The 22,747-nt window shown below is 46.4% G+C and overlaps 1 protein-coding gene across 1 annotated transcript; it reads right to left on the reverse strand.

The window, feature by feature from the left end:
- Nucleotides 1-3,592: 3,592 nt before the first annotated feature.
- Nucleotides 3,593-22,553, reverse strand: UAP1L1 (UDP-N-acetylglucosamine pyrophosphorylase 1 like 1). The gene is made up of 9 exons (XM_079962143.1): nt 21,844-22,553; nt 19,718-19,922; nt 16,599-16,774; nt 15,328-15,500; nt 12,077-12,270; nt 9,646-9,786; nt 7,395-7,580; nt 6,150-6,216; nt 3,593-4,759 (listed from the first exon to the last, which is right to left on the reverse strand). The coding sequence occupies exons 1-9, from the start codon at nt 22,136-22,138 to the stop codon at nt 4,673-4,675; spliced, it is 1,524 nt and encodes a 507-aa protein (XP_079818269.1). The 5' UTR covers nt 22,139-22,553; the 3' UTR covers nt 3,593-4,672.
- Nucleotides 22,554-22,747: the final 194 nt, after the last annotated feature.

The following is a 22,747-nucleotide window of genomic DNA, read 5'->3' on the forward strand; positions in this document are numbered from 1 at the left end:
AGATGACGGCGCAGAGCGGCCGCTTCCGCGCCTGCGCTCTCCCCCTCCCTCGTCCGCGGGTGGGTGGGGAGGAAAGCTCTATGGTTATCACCTTAGCAACAGCGCCCAGGGAACGCCTGGGAACAAGGCCGCGGAGCCTTTCTCTATTCCCCTGTTGTGAAAGGGTTAAAAGCGGCCCCGCCAGCGAAAGACTGTTTGCCATAGTCAGTAAATCACAAGCGCCTTCTTAAAAGGACATTGCTGTTTTGCGCCATGCCCGCTAGAGGCCTTGTTTTATTTATTGCCATTTTATATACCGCCCAACGCTCCAAAGGATCTCAATGGTGTGGGGGCATGGGTCTCCCTGTTGCAGGAATTTATGTATAGGTTGGGGGGGGGGGTTGCCCCTCCAGCAGATATCATGCACATGCAGCCCACCATCAAATTCAGCACAATCACTTTTTTGACTTTTGTGATTTGTCCCCACAAAACACTTCATCACAGTTTCTTCCTCTCTATTCAAAGGGCCTCTGCTGCACGATACCAAATGTAACAATTCAGTGATCAATGTCTCTATGTACTGGCTCACTGGGAAAACTTCAGAAATTCATATAGACGTGAGCTCACTCAGCAGCCCGTCTGCCTGAGTGATAATTCCTGGCATCTTAATACCTGAGTGCCAGACAGGTAAGGATTCCAGAAATAACAAACCCAGATGAAGACAAAAGGGTGTGATTAACTTGGCTGGGAAACAGGGAAATGTAAATATCTCTTTTGTTCCCTAGCCAGAATTAAGTTTGCCGGAAGAAATATCAACAACCTCAGATATGCAGATGACACAACCTTGATGGCAGAAAGTGAGGAGGAATTAACCTTTTATTGAGGGTGAAAGAGGAGAGCACAAAATATGGTCTGAAGCTCAACATAAAAAAAACGAAGATCATGGCCACTGGGCCCATCACCTCCTGGCAAATAGAAGGGGAAGAAATGGAGGCAGTGAGAGATTTTACTTTCTTGGGATCCATGATCACTGCAGATGGTGACAACAGCCACGAAATTAAAAGACGCTTGCTTCTTGGGAGAAAAGCAATGACAAACCTAGACAGCATCTTAAAAAGCAGAAACATCACCTTGCCAACAAAGGTCTGTATAGTAAAAGCTATGGTTTTCCGAGTAGTGATGTATGGAAATGAGAGCTGGACCATAAAGAAGGCTGAGCGCCGAAGAATTGATGCTTTTGAATTATGGTGCTGGAGGAGACTCTTGAGAGTCCCATGGACTGCAAGAAGAATGGGCATATTTTTATTTACAACACTATCCATTCTGAAGGAAATCAGCCCTGAGTGCTCACTGGAAGGACAGATCGTGAAGCTGAGGCTCTAATACTTTGGCCACCTCATGAGAAGAGAAGACTCCCTGGAAAAGACCCTGATGTTGGGAAAGTTGGAGGGCAGAAGGAGAAGGGGACGACAGAGGACGCGATGGTTGGATAGTGTTCTCGAAGCTACCAGCATGAGTTTGACCAAACTGCGGGAAGCAGTGGAAGACAGAAGTGCCTGGCGTGCTCTGGTCCAGGGGGTCATGAAGAGTCAGACACGACTAAACAACAACAACAACACACTTGATGAGTGTTTGGTGGAGGGAAAGGGGAACCATGGGGCAGGGTCCAGGATGCACAGATTACTGCCACCAGACCTCCCCTTTCATGATGTAACTGTGATGTAGTTTGGGGGGGATGTAACGTGGGGATTAGCAGCTAATAAAAGTTTGGGGGCTCTTTTGTTCGGGGCTTCCATCTTGTTTCACCTTGTGGCAGGTGTGAGTCCTGTCGCAACAGTCTTCAATAAAGACCAAGCCTACTGGCTGCTGTTTTGCTCTGGTATTCTTGGGGGGTGTCCTTGTTTTTTGTCCAAGGGAGCCCTCAGATTTCTCCGTTAACATCCTTCTCGAGGCTTTGTCCTCACAACAACCATGTGAGGTATACTACGCCGAGAGATTCTGGCCTTAGTGGGGAGCTGAGCCCTGGTCTCTCCAGCGCACTCTGACCACTGCACCAAACTGGCTTATAGAGAGATGAAAGAGGCGGGAATATTTTTAAAATAAAAATAAATGCAACAGAGATTCATCTGTTTGTCTTTTGCAACTTTTATTTCATGGAATTGTAGTGTTAGAAGGGATCCTGGGGTCATCCAGTCCAACACCCTGCAATCTCAGCTATTGTGTTGTAAACAAAATAGCACCCTGTTGCAACAGTTTAATAAAGATCAGGCTCACTAGCTGCTTTGCTTCTCAATATTCTCTGGTTGGCCTCTGTTATTTTCTCCTACAGATGGAGAACCTACAAAGGACTCTATAAGGGCTGTTGTATACCCCATAAGGAAATAAGGGCAGATTTTGTTTACACCTGCTACTAAGAAGTGTCTAAGGCAACTTGCAATATGAAAGTGCTTTTAATATTTATACACACACACACACACACACACACACACACACACAATCTATATATATCAGAAAACTTCCCACAACATGGAAATTTGCCATGTTCATAGAACTGCAAACCTTAAAAATGGGACTTTGGATCACACTGCTTGCTTTAATATGACACTGAGCACTTTATGTTTAATATCTGTTAAGACACTTATCTATACCCAGTCTTTCATCATAAACCAGGAGTGACTTACTTGTGGCCCTCTACATGTTGGACTACAATGTTCATCAGCCTCAGCTGAACCTGACCCGTCAGGGTTGAAAAGAGCTGTAGTCTATAACATCCGGAGGGTCACACATTAATCCTGACCTAAAGTATGTTATTATTGCCCATTCTGTCAAGCAGCCTTATGTTGACCAGAAAGCACGGGCATACTTATGCCCAGAATTTTTTTTCATCTTTGGCACTATGGTGGAATGCTGCTAATTAGCAGAATGCTGCTAATTGGCTCATGGAAAACATACTGCAAAAGAAATTGGACCACTAATGGACAGGAAGGGCTCTGGATCCGTGTCACAAATCGGTAACTCCTCAACTCTTCATATGGCACCGCAGTGTATGGCCTTTAAAGGACCTTAGTTTTCCATTTGCAGATCTTCTGATATTGCTCACATTTAAAAGCTTTTATTTTGGAAACTAAAACTTTAAAAAGTAATTATGGCTGCAAGCTTTTTTTTAAAAAAAAGTTCTATAAATGTGGGCAGTATCAGCTGATATGTGAAGACAGAAGTGGCAGAGTAAGATTTTCAGTGGGCAAGAGCCATCAGAAGCCTTGCCCTTCTATTGTCTAGCAGGAAGAGAATAAGTTGCGCAAAAAACAAATACATTATGTAAGCTGTCATGATTTGCGTCATTTACACAGCTGAGCCTTTGCTTGTCATCCAATGTGGGTTGCCTGCTGGTTTTTAGTGCAGAAGGCAAGTGATCCTGTATATATATATATAGCTTACACCCACCCACCCTGCATCTATGTCTAGTGTAGGAAACTAGTAAACTATGGAAGGGCAACTGATTTGGGGGTTGCTAGGGTTGGGCATTGCAACTCCTCTTGTTGCGTTTTCTGTCTGTGTGCCAGGTCTCGGGAGTAGGGCCAGTTTTAAAAAAAGAAACACAAAAGGCAAGCTAGACTTTTTAAAGCACTTTTAATATGTGAAAATTACAAAACGGGCAATATAGGGTTTTCATCACTTTCTTCCAGAACATGTATAAAGCAGCTTTCCCCAATGTGGTGGCTTCAGCTATGGTTGGATTCCCATCAGCCCCAGTCAGCATGGTCACAGATTAGAGAAACTGTAGTGTCCTAAAACAACTAGAGGGTCCCAGTTCAGGGAGGGCATTATCAGAATCAAAAGACAGTTTGGGGATAATTAAAAAGGAGAAAGAAAACAATGCACTCTGCTACACAAAGATTTGCGAAGAGGGAAGCTTTCAGCTCAAGCTGAAAACACCAGATTCAAAATGGCACTGCCAAAATAGATGCAATTCAGATCCTGTCTCTTCCGCAGTCAGGGCAGTACTTCCAAGATGAGGCAAGAGATTCTGGACACAGACAATGCCTTTAACTTTAAGTGTATAAAGTTCTTGCAAACGCAGATTTAGGTAAGCACTGTTTGCTCCTCACTGGAAGCTTATCTCCAAGGTCTGAAGCCCAGAGCTTTCTCCAGACCTACCACCTAACACCCTTTTAAGTGGAGTTGTCCATAATCAAACATGGGTCCTCCTGTTTGTTCTGCCACTGAGTCAATGCTCCTCCAAGATAATACAGAGCCCCTTCACCCAGCATTGGTAAATAATATCTATGGAATATGTGCAGCACTATTTAGAGGTTCCTCTCAGCTATCTGCTGCCTCTCTGGTTCCTTTGAGTGTTGACACCAGCAAAGAATCCCGTCCCCCAGGGCTGCCTCCAATTTCAGCATTACACACAAGGGGCCTCTCAGCCATAGTAAGGATGGTGGGTCTTATTTCAGACAGCTCTTTGAAAGTTGCAGAGAATGCTATTGGGACTATCAAGGGCAGAAACCATCACTCTCCAGGCACAGTGTGACCTAACAACCCCACCCCTGAAGCAGAAAAGTTAGAAGATTTTGGCTTTATAGTATCATAAACACTGATAGTTTCTCAAAATTATTCTTTTCTTAATTACAAAGCAACAGTCAAGCAAAAAGATGGTCGCAGAGGACAATCTTCCAAGTTGGGTCTTCATTCAAGCTCTTGTTAATGTTTCTGCTTTGGTTTCATCGAGAAGAAAAGGTGACTGGAGGTCTTTGGCTTTCAGGTACTGCTCTAGTCCCTGCAAAAGAAAACAATTTTGAGCCAAAGGCCACATTCCCTTATGGGCAAGCTTTCAGAGTTTGCATGACAGTGATGGTCAGGACCAGAGATGAAAGTGGGTGGAATAACCAACGTGGCTCTTACTTTTGTAGCTTACTTCCGCGGAATATGTCAAGAGGCATCAACACAGTTCAGCATACATTCAAGCCAAGGCAAAGCACTCACAGCAGTGGGGCAAGTAGCTTGCAGAGAGTCCTAATCGCCAGAAAAGCCTCAAGGGCCACATTAAATTCCCAGGCCTGAGGTTCTCCACCCATTTTAAAATCTAACCACGATTTTTGCCCCTAAGTCAGGGGTATGGGGTATCTGTGGCCCTCTAGATGTCAGAAGCCAACTCCCAGCAGCCTCAGCCAATGGTTGGAGATGTTGCAAGTATGAGGTGAATTGCTGCTGGAGAGCCAGAGGTTTCCTCTTGCTGCTGTAACCCATGGGTAGGCAAACTAAGTCCCGGGGACTGGATCCGGCCCAATCGCTTTTTAAATCCGGCCCGCGGACAGTCCGGAAATCAGTGTGTTTTTACATGAGTATAATGTGTGCTTTTATTTAAAATGCACCTCTGGGTTATTTGTGGGGCATAGGAATTCGTTCATTATTTTTTTCAAAATATAGTCCCACAAGGTCTGAGGGACAGTGGACCGGCCCCCTGCTGAAAAGGTTTGCTGACCCCTGCTGTAACCCATCTTTCAGCCTTTATTTCCTGTCACATACTGATTCTCCCTTAAGTCCCTCCTGACTATTCTGGATTTTAAACCTCTGTAGACAAGGACCTGCTAGGTTGTTAACTCTAAAAGTGGCACACATACACTTATAAAACAATCAAAAAGATTTTAATAATAATAGGGAAGAAACTATTCTTAGCTGCTTTTCTTTTTTATTATTCTGACACAACAGTATTTTGTGTTTTTTGTAATTATATGTAACCAGCATCACAAATTCCAAATAGAGGAAAGACTATATAGCTCTGCGGTTCCAGGCTATGGACTCTGCCACAGTTGAAAGACGCTATTGCCTGATCCCTTATGAAGGCAGAGTTTGCTCATGTGGAGTTTTATCCCATATTTGCCATGTTGGCTGAACATTCTTCAATCTCAGGGCTCTTCAACAGGCATAGGCAAGCTCCGGCCCTCCAGATGTTTTGAGACTACAGTTTCCATCATCCCTGACCACTGGTCCTGTTACCAAGGGATGATGGGAATTGTAGTTCCAAAACATATGGAGGGCCGGAGTTTGCCTATGCCTGCTCTACAACATCCCCAATATTCTTTGCACTGGCTCAGAAATAAGAAGGTATTTCCTTAGAAGCAGATACTGAATCCTTAACAGGAGTTCACATAAAATGTTGCCCTCACCTCCCCAAAGTAAGAGACCAGAGGTGAAATCTCACATACAGCGGGTAGTTCGTCATCTCCTGATAAACTGAAAAGAGAGAAAAATGAAAATAATGTCTCTCTGCAAACATATGACAAGCCACAGAAAATAGAGAGGCAGGCAGCCCAAGGCAACAACAGAAATTGCTCAACGCAGCCCCCAGGCCAACTTCACATTTTATATCATCTGTCTGGTTTTGGTATTTTAAAACTGTGATGTACCATGGGTGCTTGGAAAACAAGTCATATGTAAATGAAGTAAACAATAAACAGAAGCACGAGAGCATTAGCCAAGAGTTTTCCCTTGCCACCCGAATAACTGCAACCAGAATGCATAACTGCAATGTACTCCTGCTTCTGTACACAGGAGACTGGACTAGATGACGCTTTGGGTCCCTTCCAACCATACAGTTCTATTATTTTATGGCCTCACAAACCTGGGACGGGGAGAAAGGCACCCCAAATCAGAGAGGATGACCCCAATAAGCTTTGAATCCTGAACCCTGTGTTTTATTATAAATATATTTATTTATTAAAATAAAACAAAATAAAACCTTCCCTGGGCCATATTAAGAGTTTGGTCACAGCATGTGATGTTAACACAACTTCTCCTAATCTAGTGCCTTCCAAATGCTGCTGGAATACAACATCCATCTTGGTGGCTGCAGCAGATGTCTGGAATCCAGCCCCATCTTGGAGAAAGCTGCTCCATTGCACTCTTCCCCTCCCTGGTGTAAACTCCAGAGGGCACAATTTATCTCCACAAGAAGATCTCATCTGCACTATACATTTAAGACACTATCATACTACAGTGGTACCTCGGGTTAAGAACCTAATTCATTCCGGAGGTCCATTCTTAACCTGAAACTGTTCTTAACCTGAAGCACCACTTTAGCTAATGGGGACTCCCACTGCCGCCATGCTGCTGCCACACGATTTCTGTTCTCATCCTGAAGCAAAGTTCTTAAGCCAAGGTACTATTTCTGGGTTAGCAGAGTCTGTAACCTGAAGCGTCTGTAACCTGAAGCGTCTGTAATCCGAGGTACCACTGTAGTGCCAATGGGGCCACACACAGACACACACACACACACACACACACACACACACAGTGTTTCACTGTGGCAGCATTCCATGTCACAAATTCATCTAGTGCTCCCTGGCCCCTTGGGGTAAACTACGGTTCCCATAATCCCTTAGGGAGGATAAATAGGAGGAGCCTTCACAGACCTTGGTTCTTCAGGTATCCTCTGGCCATTGCCATTGACAAATCTAGCTCCTGCCTTCACAGCCCAACGGTAGTGTTGGGAGAGGAGTGACCGGCGAGCTGTGATGGGAGTGTCTTTGTCGGCCGCATCGGAGTTCTTCAAAGGCGAGAACTCCTCTTCCCTCGGGACCTCAAAGGCTACGAACTTCCTGTTAACAGAAAGGAGAAACTGGAGGCTTAAAATGGGAGTTTCAGTTGCGGTCGTGCCTCCCTGAATATGGAGCATGGAGCCATTGAGGCCACGGCATGTTCCAGATTCCAGGAAAACGTAACTTGCCATATCCATGAAAGGAATGCATTTGGAGGCAAGCAGGGAGACCTTGCAGCTGTTCTCCAAGCTGCCAATTCCAGTTGGACTTGACTGCAAAAGCGAACTAAAGCTACATCCACACAAGACATTTAAAAGCACTCTTATTCCATAGGAACCAGTCTGCACCCTGCGGTCATCATCTGAGGCCCAGGAGGTCTGGAGAGTGGCAAAAGGAGAACAGGGACTTTTCTGTGGTGGCTTTCCGCTTGTAGAAAGCTCTCCCCAGCAAGGCTCACCTGGTGCCATCGTTACGTATCTTCAGGCACCAGGCAAAAACCTTCCTTTTTAATCGGGCCTTTGGCTTTTAACCACCTATGGCCTTTTAGAGTGGGTAGGATTTTTTAATGTTTTTCTTCCTCCCCCCTCCTATGTACGGTGTGGACTTTTAAAGTTGCCATGCCCCCCCATGTGACTAATAAATTTAATTAATAAACAAATAATTTAGCCACCATGCCTTCCACACCCCAAAAGTAGTCTAAGGGTGCTGACTTCACAGGCCTATAATTCCCAGCACTCTTAACAAAATACAGTCCCCATGACTGTTAAAGCAGAACAGTATAAGGGTACTTTTAATTTATGGTGTGGATGTGAACTAAATATTTCTAGATAGGTGATCTGAAAAACATGATGCATTCAAGCTGGGTCTCTGGATTCTAGCAGAATGCAATCAATATCTGTCTGTCTGTCTGTCTGTCTATCTATCTATCTATCTATCTATCTATCTATCTATCTATCTATCTATCATCTATCTATCTATCTAATCTACACACATACCTCTACAGCACATTTGGTGTAAAGCACTGCTCAGAAAGCTTCTAATAAAGAAGCTTAAAATTTCACTGTTGTTGGCAGAGCCATCATTGTTATTAGGAGCACAGGAAGATACCTTCTACTGAGTCAGACCTTTGGTTCAGCTAGCTCAGCACGGTTTACACTGACTGGCAGCAGCTCTCCAGGGTTTCAGGCAGCGAGTCTTTCCCAGGCCTCCTTTGAGATTGAACCTGGAACTTTCTGCATGCAAAGCAGATGCTTTGCCACTGAGCTACCACCTTTTCCCAATTCATGGTGGATTGTCACATTTACATATTTTGAAGAGAGTTTTCTTTTATTGAAAGTAATGCAGCCAGGCATTAAACCACAGAGCCTAGGTTAAACCATAGAGCCTAGGACTTGCCGATCAGAAGCTCGGCGGTTTGAATCCCCGCAATGACGGGGTGAGCTCCCGTTGCTCTGTCCCAGCTCCTGCCCACCTAGCAGTTCAAAAGTACGCCAAAGTGCAAGTAGATAAATAGGTACCGCTCCGGTGGGAAGGGAAACGGCGTTTCCGTGCACTGCTCTGGTTCGCCAGAAGCAGCTTAGTCATGACCCAGAAGCTGTATGCCGGCTCTCTTGGCCAATAAAGCGAGATGAGTGCTGCAACCCCAGAGTCGTATTCCAAACGATTTTCATAGGCAGCCCCACATATAACTCATGGTAGTAATCTAGAGGCTACCAGGCACACCATTCTGCCCTGTTACAGCAGCTGTACACGTAATGTTCTCATCTACTGACTGCAATAATCAATCCCTCAAAAAAAGAAAATGCTCTAGGGTGCAGCAGATAAGTGTGCCTGCCATTTTAATTCAGAAAACAAAACCAGAAGCTATCAGAAGTTTGGGAAACACCCTGTGTTGTCACAACTCCCTACCCCATAGCAGCTGGTTCTATTATCATTTAGCAACCTGGTGCGCTCCAAATGTTTTTTACTGCAGCTCCCATCAGGCCCAGCAGAGGCTGATGGGAGGTGTAGTCCAAAATGTTTGGCAGGCACCAGGTTGGCCAAGGCCAATTTAGTGAGTCTCCCCAACTCCCACCCAAAAAAATAGGATACAGAGAAAGAGAAAAGAGACACATTTGGTACTAACTTAGAAAACTGGAACACATCAAACACAAACTTCTCCAGCTTTATCCCGTTGGGTTTTAGCGGCGTCACCCGATTGCCCTCCTGGTCGACGAAAGGGACTTTCTTGACAGCCACGTGGCGTTTCAAGCGGGGCTCAAACTTCCTGGTGGGCAGGAAAGGACAGAGACATAAGCGCACAGGAGACTTCCTCAAACTCTGCTCTGCTAAAAAATGTTGTTGTGCAGCAACAGGGCTGCCCCAGGTCATTCCTTGCACTGCACAGCTGTAAGGGGAAGGAGCAGTGTGTTCTGCCTTTTCAACTGCCTGAAATCTACTGCCACAATCAATGGATCACCCTTGGATGATCCAGGGTTTCAGTGTTCCGTCCAACTATCTCCATGCTTCTCTCTGCATTTCAGAGGGTTGGACCTGGTGGCCCTTACAACTCTACAATTCTATGAACAAGTTTAATTTAAATGGGTGGGGGGCGGGAAAGTGGGAGGAAAGCTTCATCCCCCTGATTATTTTGTTCCCCCACTTTTCTGCAGGAGGGGTGGTGTGTTTGACAAACTGCTGGTGGGGACCTTTCTGCTGAGCTGTTTTCATGGAGAAAGGGGGGGGGGACTCTGCATAAGTTATTTTTGGCAATTCGCCGGACACTTCCTGGAAATCTTTGGATAATGATTCACTGGTATATTGGAGTTGTTTCTGTGGGTTTTCTGAAATCTGCCTTTCAAACAGAAGGCAATGATTTGTCCTGGGACTGTAGTTTAAGAGCTATACGACAGAGGCCGCAGTTTAGGAGAGCGTGTAGGTAAGCCGTCTTTTTTTTGGCTGCCTGGATGATAGCAACCAAGTTTTTGAGTTCTGCTGTTTTCCCAATTACAGGACTACAGTCATACCTTGGGTTACAGGCACTTCAGGTTGTGTTTTTTCGGGTTATGGACCGCTGAAACCCGGAAGTACCAGAATGGGTTACTTCCGGGTTTTGGCGGTCGTGCATACGCAGAAGTGCTAAATTGCGCTTTGTGCATGCGCAGAAGGACTGAATCGCAACTCGTGCGTGCACAGACGTGCAGCTGCAGGTTGCAAACACTGCGGGTTGCGAACATGCATCCCGCACAGATCACATTTGCAACCTGAGCGTCCACTGTAATTCCTTTGCATTAGGGTTTCTTCAAAATAAGAACCTAAGAAGAGCCCTGCTGGATCAGGCCAATGGCTCCTCCAGTCCTGTTCTCACAGTGGCCGACCAGATGCCTGTGGAAAAGTGCAGGATCTGAGCACTGTCCACTGCTGTGTATTTTCCAGCAACTGATATTCAGAAACATTAATGTGGAGGCAGAGCATAGTCATTGTGGCTGGCAGCCGTTCCAAGCTTTTTCCTCCATGAAATAGTGTTCATTATAGATTTTATCTTCTGCATGCAGTATTGCTGAATAAAGTGAGTTTAAAAGCCTACTGAAGCTGCCTGCTATAAAAATGGAAATGCATAGCTTTAAGAGCTATAGAACGGGCAACCTCTGAAGGTGGTAGACGCTCCGTCGCTGGAGGTTTCCACACAGAGTTTGGATGGCCACCTGTCAGGGATTCCTTAGCTCTGATTCCTGCATTGCAGGGGGCTGGACTAGATGACCCTTGGGAGTCCTCTACCAAGTCTAAAGCACTATGATTCTACAGCTTCTAACCAGAAAACTATGTAATAGAATTTTAAGGTAATATGTATATATATATATGTCTGGAGCAGCACAGGAAGACCTTCCCGAAACCAATTTGACTCCCTGAAACCATTTTGACTCCCAGACTGACCAAATGTTTTCTCTGCAAGGAGGGAGGGGGTGAGGGAACCTTCCCATTGTCTCAGGAATTGGGTAATCACCATCTCAAAGGAATGGCCAGACTACCAGGAAAGGCAATCAGATAAGGCATTATCAGATAACCTGGTAGACAGGAAAAACAACAACATTCAAATTTCTGTTGTAGACCACCTTTTCTGTGATGTATATATGATGTATGGAGGGGTGGTCTTGAGCTCCAAGGCAGGGAATTTAAAATGTCTATATAAGGGCAGGCACACCTTGGTTCTGGGTTCCTCCTCTCTCCTACGTGTGGGGGGAGTACCCTGTTGCAACAGTTTTAATAAAGATCAGGCTTACGAGCTGCTTTGCTTCTCAGTATTTTCTGGTTGGCCTCTGCTATTTTCTCCTACCAATAGGGAACCTACATAAGGACTCTATATGGGCTCTTGGATACCCCATAAGGGAAAAAGGGCAGATTTTGTTTACAACAACTAGGAGCTCAGTTTGTCACAATCCTGATACAATGCTCAGAAATGCATGCATCCCTTTCCACCGCGCTGATTTCCAGGATGCAGATCCCACACTCATAAACTCTGGAACAGGTCATGAGAAAGTGAGCATGAGAAAGTGAGCAGGCACAACTGCAGGACTTACTCTGTGACAGCCTTCAGGAAGTCAAGACTAAAGAAGTGATTGCAGATATTTCCAGCGCTGTATGTCAACCGGCCATCCGTGTTTCTCCTCTGTGCCGTTTCCAAGGAGATCTCGCTGTATTCCACCACCTGATATACTCCGTCCACAGAGCAAACCACCCCAACTGGCTCTGTGGGGTAGGCTTTTTCCACTACCTTAACAAACAAACAAAATAGAATTTTTGGGCCAGAGTCAGGTAGCAAGTGAAATAACCGCAAAGAGTGGATCGAGCAGGTAGAGGGGCTGGGTAATTCTTTTTTCTTTTTTAAAATATTTTTTATTGGAATTTTATTTACAACATAACATAACCTCCCCCAATATACAATCCACCCTCATTAAATGTGAACATAACATACAATGAGCATAACATGCAACAATACAAACAACAAATAAAAGACTTCCTTTATCCTGTATATGGCCTCCTTATTTACTGTATTTTTCGCTCTATAGGACGCACCCGACCATAGGACACACCTTGTTTTAGAGGGGGAGAACATTTCTTCCATTTCTCCTGCCGCTTCGCTGAAGGGGCACTGCGCAGAGGGGGAGAAATTTTTTTTCTAGTTCTCCCCCTCTAAAACAAGGTGTGTTCTGTGCGTTCAAGGTGCGTTCACCCAAAGCCTCCGGAGCGCAGCGGGAGTTCCTGTTGTGCTCTGGAGGCTTCAGGCAGCTACCTTGGAAGCCTGGAGAGCGAGAGGGGTAGCTGTGCACTGACCCCTCTTGCTCTCCAGGCTTCAGTGAAGGCAACCCGAAGCCTCTGGAGCACGGAAGGAGCGCTCCCTCTGCGCTTCGGAGGCTTCGCGTTCCTATTGCTGAAGCCAAGGAGCCTGCATTCACTCCATAGGACGCACACACATTTCCCCTTAATTTTGGAGGGGGGAAGTGTGTCCTACAGAGCAAAAAATATGGTACTTCTTATAAACTGTTTCCTTTATGAATAATTATTAAGATTTTTCTAATTATAACTTAAATATCAACAAAGTCTCCTGCAGACATTAATCAAAACAAGTCCAGGTATGTATTTTAGGGCACTGTTTTGCGAAGTGTTCTCTGCATTTTCCCCATGCTTTTTGAAACTCTTGTCTAGTGTGATCTCTAATTGCCTCTGTTAATCTGGCCAGTTCAATATGCTCTTAATGGTTTGCCTTGCCATTCCGTTTTTGTTGGCACAGTTTCTTTTTGCCAGTTTTTAGCAGTTAGGATCCTTGGCGCTCCTGTGGCATAGAGGAATATTTTCTGATCTTCTCTTGCTATACCTGTGTCCAGGTAATTCTTGATTCTACAGATCAAATCCAATTCCGCTCAGAGAATGCTGGATTCAGAAATTCACATGGTCAATTAACTGGATGCATATGTTTGCCTGTTTAGCACGAGATTACTTAACTGTTGCAGGCCCAGGAAGTGGGGGAAAGGATCTCTGCCAGTCACCCCTCAACACCCTTCTAAGATTTTACCTAGGCACTGCCCATAGGTGTTCAAAGTTCATCTAAAAAACTCACTTTTCACGTTTTGTTTCATTTTGCTTTAAGGGTACTTAAAGTTCCATATACTGTCCATCACAGACACTACCTATATTCAACATGTTTATGGCTCGGAGGCAGGAGGAAGAAATGCAACACATTACATGGAGGCAAAAGCAGATCTAGATTTTTTAAAAATGCAGTAACAAATGAGGAGGAAGGTTCATTTGAGCAGGGAGGGATTCCCCGCTCTGGGATCCCACAGCTAATTCTCCCCTCGTCTCCTCGCTGGCCCAAGTGGGACTAATTTAGCCAGCTAGCCCTGGTGATCATCTAATGTTTATTGGATGGATTTTCCCCCTAAATTGATTTTTTTATTCTTGATTTTATTGTTATTTACGCTTTATATCATATTTTATGCTGCTTTTTTTAGCATCAATTAAGTGTTTTAAATTTGTTGTTAGCTGCCCTGAGCCCGGTTTTCTGAACCAGGAAGGACGGGGTATAAATAAAAATAAATTATTATTATTATTATTATTATTATTATTATTATTCAGATTCCATCTGCAACCTGCCAGACACAAGCAATGCATTGAGTCTTTTTTTAAAAAAACACACCAAATATTGGGGGGGGGGGGACATGTGGAAGGACCAAACTCCCCGCCCCCAATCCACAAGTTTTATTACCATATTTTTCCGTGTAAAAGACAATGCTTTTTGCTTTAAAAAATTTAGGCAAAAATTGGGTGTTGTCTTATACACGGATAGTGAATGCAGACGGGGGACGTGTGATTAATGGCAGCAGCAAGCAGGAGATTGGCAGTGGCGATTGGGCGGGTGATTGGTGGCTGCGACAAGGCCTGCTGGCGATTGGCTGCGGCTGAGGCAATTGGGCAGGCGATTGGCGGCTGTGGGAAGTGGGCAGGTGGGCTGTTGGTGGTGGCAAGCAGACAGACAATTGGTGGCAAGGTGAGCGATTGCCAGTGGCTGTGGTAAGTGATCAGCAGTGGCGGGCAGGCAGGTGAGCGATTGGCAAAGTGACCTCCCCCACCCGCCACAGCTAAACAACTTAATTTCTTGATTTTGGGTTTAAAAAAAGGGAGGGTTGTCTTATACATGGGCATGTCTTATACACGGAAAAATACTGTAGTTTAACAAGCAGTACGACTGCATCTTGTGTTGGGGGTACATTCTGGGGGTGGCGCATATGCACAAAAATATGTATACCCGAAGCGCCCCCTTGGAATCACCACTGCACGACCCTCCTTACCATCCGAGCAAGGAAAACAGCTTTGAAGCTGGGCTCTGGGAAGCTCCTGCAAAATCCTACAAAACCTCACAAGAGCCTTCCGGCACCCAGTAAGCAAGTACTTAAAAGCTCTTTCCGTACCCCCGATGCAAAATCAACTTTTAGACTCTTTTAAGCCTTGCATGCGATTAATTTGGGGGATTTCAGCCAGCTGGCTTTCAACCACATAAGGTTTAAACTGCACAACTTAATCAAGCATAAGATGCAATTGTCCTTTACTTACACCCCAGCTGTGGGTCCTGGGGTACCACAGGGCATAACCATGATGAGCAATGTAATTGTCATTTGGATGTTGAAAGGACCATCAGAAGATGAGTCACCTCTAGCAGAGATGGAAATCTTATCTTTGCTCCTCCTCGCTCATTCTTAACCATGACAGCCCTCCGCCCTGCACACAAGGGAATTGTGCGATCATCCCTGCCCAATGTTTTTGTCTCTGTCACCTTAGCACCACAATCAGCTCCTTTCGAGACACAGAAACCAATGAAGACGGGATCTGCCATTTTGACAAGGATATTGTCCACACAGTAGACATGGACGTACTGGACGCCACACCGCTCCATGTGCTCCAGGATCTTGTTGTCCATCAGGGCGCGGTACAAACCACCATTGCCATCTGCAACACACAAGGAATGAGTTAACTACCAAACAGAAACTGGGTTAGGACCAGCACCAACTGGCCAGCATCCATGCTATCAACCACCCACCTTTGCCTCTCACCCGCAATCTCTGTAACCAGTTTTACCACTGCTTGTAAATGGTGGTGGAGGAATGTATAACCAAACAAATGCACATGTAGCACTTGCAATTTTAAAAATATAGGCAGCCCACCTTCAGGGGTGCAGGTCAAAGGGAAAGATGGTTCCCTGATCTTTCAGGCTGATAAAATATGGCCTTACTCTGGCCTTTGAAAGCTGAGATATATATTTTAGGACACATCCTATCCTATTGATTGTAATATTCTGTCTTTTATTTTTGGATTGTAAGCCTGCAGGTAGGGACTATCTTGTTTTGACTATGTAACCCACTCTGGGAGTCTTTAAGGCTGAAGAGCAGGGTACAAATACCATAAACAAACAATTTTTAAAATAAATAAATAAAATGAAACCCATCCTAGAACTTCACAGTGAAGGGCAGGTAAGAGACCTAATAAATAATTATTATAATAGTATGTATTATATGGCATGATTGTATTCTCTATACAATTGTATACAATTGTATTCCCTATACAGTACAAATATTGAGGGACATGGTCACTCAGTGCAATCAGTATATGTAAATGTCTGGCTCACTTAAAGCTATATAGAACCTTTACTCTCAATAACAATGCAACTCACAGGCGGATAATACTTTTATTCTTATAAATCTTCATTATTTGTAAAGGGAATCTTTGTATGAGTTAATACTGTATCATCCCTTCGGACCTGTACTTTAACCCTGTACTTTTGTCCTTCCAAGGTATGGCGCTTTCGATCTATTGTTCCCTTTCCTTTTGTTGTGGTTGCATTTGAAAAAATAATAAATAAATTCTGAAAAAGAAAAATGATACAGCTGTGCTGCTACGAGAAAGCTCTGCACCCGCCACATGTGAAGGATTTGCTACATACAATGCCCCTTTTCACTCAAATATTCAAAACGGTGCCAGTGAGAGGCCTACCAGAAGCTCCCAAGCAAGACGTAACACTTTCCCAACTTTAGGAAAGCTGCTGTATACCTGGCGCCATGGCAATCTTCCCTTTCTCTTCCAAGATTGCTTTCCCATCAAATGCCACGGCTGGGAGCATCCTCTGCTCAAACATGATGATGTTGGACTTCTCCAGGTTAAAGTAGTTGTGCTCCTGGAAGAATTTCTCTGTCGGTCCCAAAGTGAACTCACTGGTCATAATGTACCTGCCGGGGAGGCAGACAGGGCACTGCAGTTAGAAGCACTGGACAAGGAAACCAGCAGGGTTGGATTCACACAACCAAAGCAGAGAACGTTTCTTTGAGACTGACCCAGAAACTCCAGCGGGTGCAGAATGCCGTGGCAAGACTCCTAATGGGGTCCTTGCTGCGGGATCACATTCACCCGGTGCTTTACCAGCTGCACTGGCTCCCGGTGGAGTACAGGATCAGGTTTAAGGTGCTGGTTTTGACCTTTAAAGCCCTATACGGCCTAGGACCCTTGTACCTACGGGACCGCCTCTCCTGGTATGTCCTACAGAGGACCTTACGGTCTGCAAACAAAAACATCTTGGAGGTCCCAGGCCACAGAGAGGTTAGGCTGGCCTCAACCAGAGCCAGGGCCTTTTCAGCACTGGCCCCGATCTGGTGGAACGCTCTGTCACAAGAGACTAGGGCCCTGTGGGACTTGACATTTTCCACAGGGCCTGCAGGACAGAGCTGTTCCACCAGGCCTTTGGCCAAGGCACAGCCTGACTCCCTCCTTTGGTAATCCTCACAGAACTCTAGCCCAATGGTTGCCATTAATTTGATTCTGAATTGATTATAGAATGAATTGATTTTAGAATGTATTTCAATTAATAGATTGTGATTTATGTAAACTGTGTTACTTTTACTGTTGGTAGCCGCTCTGGGCCTGGCTTTGGCTGGGGAGGGCGGGATATAAATAAAAATTTATTATTATTATTAGTAGTAGTAGTAGTAGTAGTAGTAGTATTTTTGCAGTTGGGCACACCCAGGGCATGACAAGCGAGCGTGACAAGGACAGGCACATGCCTTTCTTTTGAAGATTCAAAAACACAGAAGTGAACAGCAATGCCATGCAAAGATCACAACGCAGGGGGAGGGGGCAATCTGTGAAGCCAACCAATGCTTCTACATAGCTCTATCTTTATTTCAGCTATTGTGATATATCGTATTTTTTGCTCTATAAGACGCACCAGACCACAAGACACACCAAGTTTTTGGAGGAGGAAAACAAGGAAAAAAATATTCTGAATCTCAGAAGCCAGAACAGCAAGAGGGATCTCTGCGCAGTGAAAGCAGCAATCCCTCTTGCTGTTCCGGCTTCTGGGATAGCTGCGCAGCCTGCATTCGCTCCATAAGACGCACACACATTTCCCCTTACTTTTTGGGAGGGAAAATTGAGTCTTATAGAGCAAAAAATACAGTATTTACACATTGTGATGTTTAAGTGGTGATATATGACCATGCTGAAAACCAGGTATCGCCCAGCCCCAAACAGAGCCCTGTTTTCACAGGGCCCAGCCAGATGCCTGTGGGAAAACCCCAAACAGGACTGAGAGCCCAAGAGCCCTCTCTCCTCTTGTAGCTTCCAGCAACTGGTTCAGAACCGGTGCTGCCTCTGACTGTGGAGGCAGAGCAGAGCTACTGGGGATAGGAGCCACTGATGGCTCTCTCCTCTAACACGAATTTGTCCAGTCCCCTTTTAAAGGCACCCAGGTTGGTGACCATCACTGCCTCCTGTGGGAGGGAGTTCCACAGTTTAACTATGCGCTGAGTGAAGAAGTCATTCCAGCATTCAGGTTCATTGGATGTCCATGAATTCTAGTATTATGAGGGAGAGAGGCAAACTTACCCCAAACCATGAATATGTCATTTTATAAACTTATATTGTGTCACCCCTTAAAGGTAAAGGGACCCCTGACCATTAGGTCCAGTTGTGGACGACTCTGGGATTGCGGCGCTCATCTCGCTTTATTGGCCGAGGGAGCTGGCGTACAGCTTCCCGGTCAGGGGCCAGCATGACTAAGCCGCTTCTGGCAAACCAGAGCAGCGCACGGAAACGCCGTTTACCTTCCCGCCGGAGTGGTACCTTTTTATCTACTTGCACTTTTTCGTGCTTTCGAACTGCTTGGTTGGCGGGAGCAGGGACCGAGCAACGGGAGCTCACCCCGTGGCGGGGATTCGAACCGCCGACCTTCTGATCGGCAAGTCCTAGGCTCTGTGGTTTAACCCACAGCGCCACCCGCGTCCTGTGTCACCCCTTACTCACCTCTTAAAGTGAAAAGTCCCGAATATGCTTCTCCCCCTCTCTGGAGGTACTGTTTCAGTTACATGCAAATTTATGTAGGTTTAACCAACTGATTAACATTCAGCTGATTATCTGACAAAGATTTCAGGGGACAGTCCTGATATTTTTGGAGCTTCGGAAATATCCTAGTTAAATGTTTAACCAGGGGCCGGCAAGGTTTACCTCGCCTGGGCCAGTTTACTCCAGCGGAGATCCCTCCGTGGGCCGGATCGCCCGCCCACAATTTTCGGCGTCTGCACATGCGCAGATGTGATTTCCGGCGTTACAGAAGCGAGTCCCAGCTCGGTACTGCACTGGTTTAGCACAGCAGGCGGGGACTCGCCAAGTGGCCGGCTCAGCTCGGGGGCGGTTCAGGGGCTAGTTAAATGACCCCCGTGGGCTGCTTGTGGCCCATGGGCCAAAGGTTGCCAACCCCTGGTCTAAACAGACTTTGCCAATGGGAGTCACACTGCAAACCAAGAAGAAGAGTTTGGATTTGATATCCTGCTTTATCACTACCCTAAGGAGTCTCAAAGCGGCTCACAATCTCCTCTCCCTTCCTCCCCCACAACAAACACTCTGTGAGGTGAGTGGGGTTGAGAGACTTCAGAGAAGTGTGACAAGCCCAAGGTCACCCAGCAGCTGCATGTGGAGGAGCGGGGAAGCGAACCCGGTTCACCAGATTACGAGTCCACCACTTTTAACCACTACACCACACTGGCTCCAAGAAGAGGGCATCAGATTGGCGTAAAACCACCCTGCCACTCTGCAAAAGGAACAGCAAAGAATTTTGGGACACCATGTGACCACAAGAGCCACTGGCCAGTGCCTTAAGACCCCAGGAACCAGCTACCCACCAAGGGACTGTGCAGCGAGTTCCAAACTTATCACCAGCCAGCTGCTCCACTCTGCGGATCCGCTCCGCCTGGATCTGATAGAGGGTCTTATGGCTCGGCAGCCCCACATCATACATGCCCTTTGGGTAAGGCACCCCGAGGCGTGTCCCTTGCCCTCCAGCCAGAAGGAGCACGGCCACCTTGTTCTGGGAGATTTTACGGAGCCCTTGAAGGAGACAAGAGAAAGATCACCGGAGGAAAGATATATCTCGTTCAAATCACAGTTAGAAAGGACCACGAGGGCCGTCGAGTCAAGTGCAATGCAGGAATCTTTTGCCCAATCTTTTGTCAAACCCACGACCCTGAGATTAAGACCCTGAGATTAAGAGATTATCAACTGCAGTCCGGGTGGCCGCCCTTGGAGACAGTGCACAGGGTGAGAGGCTCCTTTGGGGGCCTGGAAGCCCCCTACCCGCACCCCAAGCAATAATCATCTGAAAGAGGCACAGGGGTGATGGTGCAGTTTCTGTGGACCCAGCTGCCTTCTTTCCCCTCATCGCTGAACAGGTCTGACAGCTCCAGAAGAAGCTTTAAAAACTGAGGCAATGCCTGGGAATTTAAATTATTTGAAGTACTTTTACTCCAACTCGTAAGCGCCCAGAGCAGCTTATGATGACAGTTAAGTCTGTTTCTTCCCTCAGACTTTCCACCAAAAATATACAACACAAAAGGAAAAGGAACTGGGAAGGAGAAGGTAAAAAGCAATCCCAGACAGTACTACAGCGGTACCTCGGGTTAAGTAATTCATTCATTCTGGAGGTCCATTCTTAACCTGAAACTGTTCTTAACCTGAAGCACCTCTTTAGCTAATGGGGCCTCCTTCTGCCGCCGTGCTGCCGGAGCACGATTTCTGTTCTCATCCTGAAGCAAAGTTCTTAACCCGAGGTAATACTTCTGGGTTAGCGAAGTCTGTAATCTGAAGCGTATGTAATCTGAAGCGTATGTAACCCGAGGTACCACTGTACTTAGTACTTAGAGGCGGGGGACAAAGCCTCTAGTAGCCCTAGGTCCTGATGATGTCAGAGTGTGCTTTACTTCAGCTCTATCTACACATGCCCAGTGGTTGTTTGGTCTTCTAGGCAGTTGGTTGGAATCCTCAGTCCCAAGTCTCTTTGTAAACTGCTCAGAGGTTTTCTGTCAAATAACCAAACAGTATATAAATTTTGTTAAAGGTATTAAAATTATGTAACACAGGTGCACAAGTACTCTGAATGCAGAACTGGTGTTTGCACAGCACCCAAGGCAAGTTTTGACCCACCCCAAAGCACACAGCAAACGGACACCCAGGCAGGCCAAATTGTATTTTGCAAACACTGAAGGCTTTGCCAACATGGTGCCCTTCATAAACAGGTGGACTACAACTCCCAACAGCCCTAGCCAAATATTGCCACCAATGGCAACCGGAGATTATCAAGCTGGAGGAAGAAGGCTGGTTTACAGGGGGCATCACTCCTTAAAATGTTTTACTCAAAAACAGCATTTTGGGCCACAGACAACGCAAGGGAACAGTTTCCTGGTGTCTAAATGTACAATTTTAGGTGGCACAAAACTTATTTTACTGTGTGCAAAAGTTGTGCAATCTTCCTTTCTTCATTCAGGTTGTTTCTACATGGAACAATGAAGAAGAAAAATATGCCTGTTTATATGTCGTCCACTACAGTACTGTATAAAAACGGCCTTTGCCGAGGAAGGTGCGGCCAAAGGGGTAGGTGGGTGTGTCTGTGGGTATGTCTGATTAGTGGGCGTGACCAACCAAGGAAAGGCGGGGTTACAAGAACAGAACCAATAATGTACAGTACTGTAGTCCGTTCTCCACACGCCCACTCTCCGAAAATTAAAGCACTAATGGATCGGACCAAAGGTCCATCATTATCCAACCAGGGGCCTCTGGGAAGCGCACGTAGGCAGGCAGGTACAACCACATGCACCCGACCGCCGGCAGTCTCAGGTATTCTACCTTTGCGCCGAGGTTCTACAGCGAAAAGTTAACACAGTAACCCACAACGTTCCAACTGCTTGTTCATCCTCCACCTGCAATCCCCAGAGGTCAAAAGGGCTACCAAGAGCCAGGTCTCTCCTGGCCTTACCCTCTTCCTCCCACTGCTCCAAAGTCCGCGGGTCGCTCCTGCAGACGCTGCCGAAGAACTCTGGAGGGATGGGCTCTATCCGGCAGCCCAGTCTCTCCTGGCGCGGCTCTTCCTCCCGCGCGCAGGCCTCCGCCGCCCTCCGGCAATGCTCGCCCAGCTCCTCGGCGTCCAGTTTCGCCAGCGACTCCAGGAGCGAGTCTCGCTGCGCCGGGTCCAGCTCGCCCCAGAAGCGCAGCAAGTGGGACTGGCCGGCACACTCCAGCCGCGCCCGGATCTCCTCTTCCAGGCACGCCATCACCTCCTCTCTCTGCGCTGCTTGCTGAGCTTTTGCAAAGGGGAAAGAGAGTCCTTTTTGCAATTTGCAACAGCTACAAAACTGTCCCTGGGGAGCGCGCGCCAAAGTTTGTGGAACGTTCCCCGGGAAGAAACGGAACGTCGCCTCCACCTCGTTCCCCGCTGTGAAGGTCGGTTACTTGCAAGATCCTCTCTTGCAACCACAGCACGGAAACCCGTGTCACTTCCAAATTCCCGCCCCGCCCCCCTTCGCCTGAGTGGACTGATTTCAGGCGTGCGCTCGTCCAACCAGGCAGGGTTCCCCTTCCATTAGCAAGAGGGGCGGGGAATAAAACAAAATTGCAACTGGTCAAACTTTAAAAAAAGCAAGTGGTGGGGGTCAGGCCTCAGGAGGAAGGAGAGGAAATTGCAGCCAGCACAGAGTCCCGCCCCCAGGCATAAGGAACGCCCCCCGCTTCTACGTCCTGTTTCCCGCGAGGATGCAAAACTGTTAGCTGTCTATACTGGGCGCTCGCTTCGAATTTGTTTGTCTGATCTGAAGCGATTCCGCTTACTTGCAGCGTAACGCTGTGCATGTTTATGCATAAGTCCTCCTTCAGCTCGAAGCGGG

This window comes from Podarcis cretensis (genome assembly GCF_951804945.1).
Source record: "Podarcis cretensis genome assembly, chromosome: Z".
Classification (NCBI taxonomy): domain Eukaryota; kingdom Metazoa; phylum Chordata; class Lepidosauria; order Squamata; family Lacertidae; genus Podarcis; species Podarcis cretensis.

Bases quoted from the DNA above. Each gene is read 5' to 3' on its own strand.
- UAP1L1 (XM_079962143.1), bottom strand. From the start codon at position 22,138: ATGGCGTGCCTGGAAGAGGAGATCCGGGCGCGGCTGGAGTGTGCCGGC. The intron at 6,217-7,394 runs GTCTGTGAAGGC...CTCTCTTTTCAG, and splicing joins AGGATACCTGAAGAACCAAG to TTTATCAGGAGATGACGAAC. The intron at 4,760-6,149 runs GTGAGGGCAACA...TTTCTTTTGCAG, and splicing joins TGGTCTCTTACTTTGGGGAG to GGACTAGAGCAGTACCTGAA.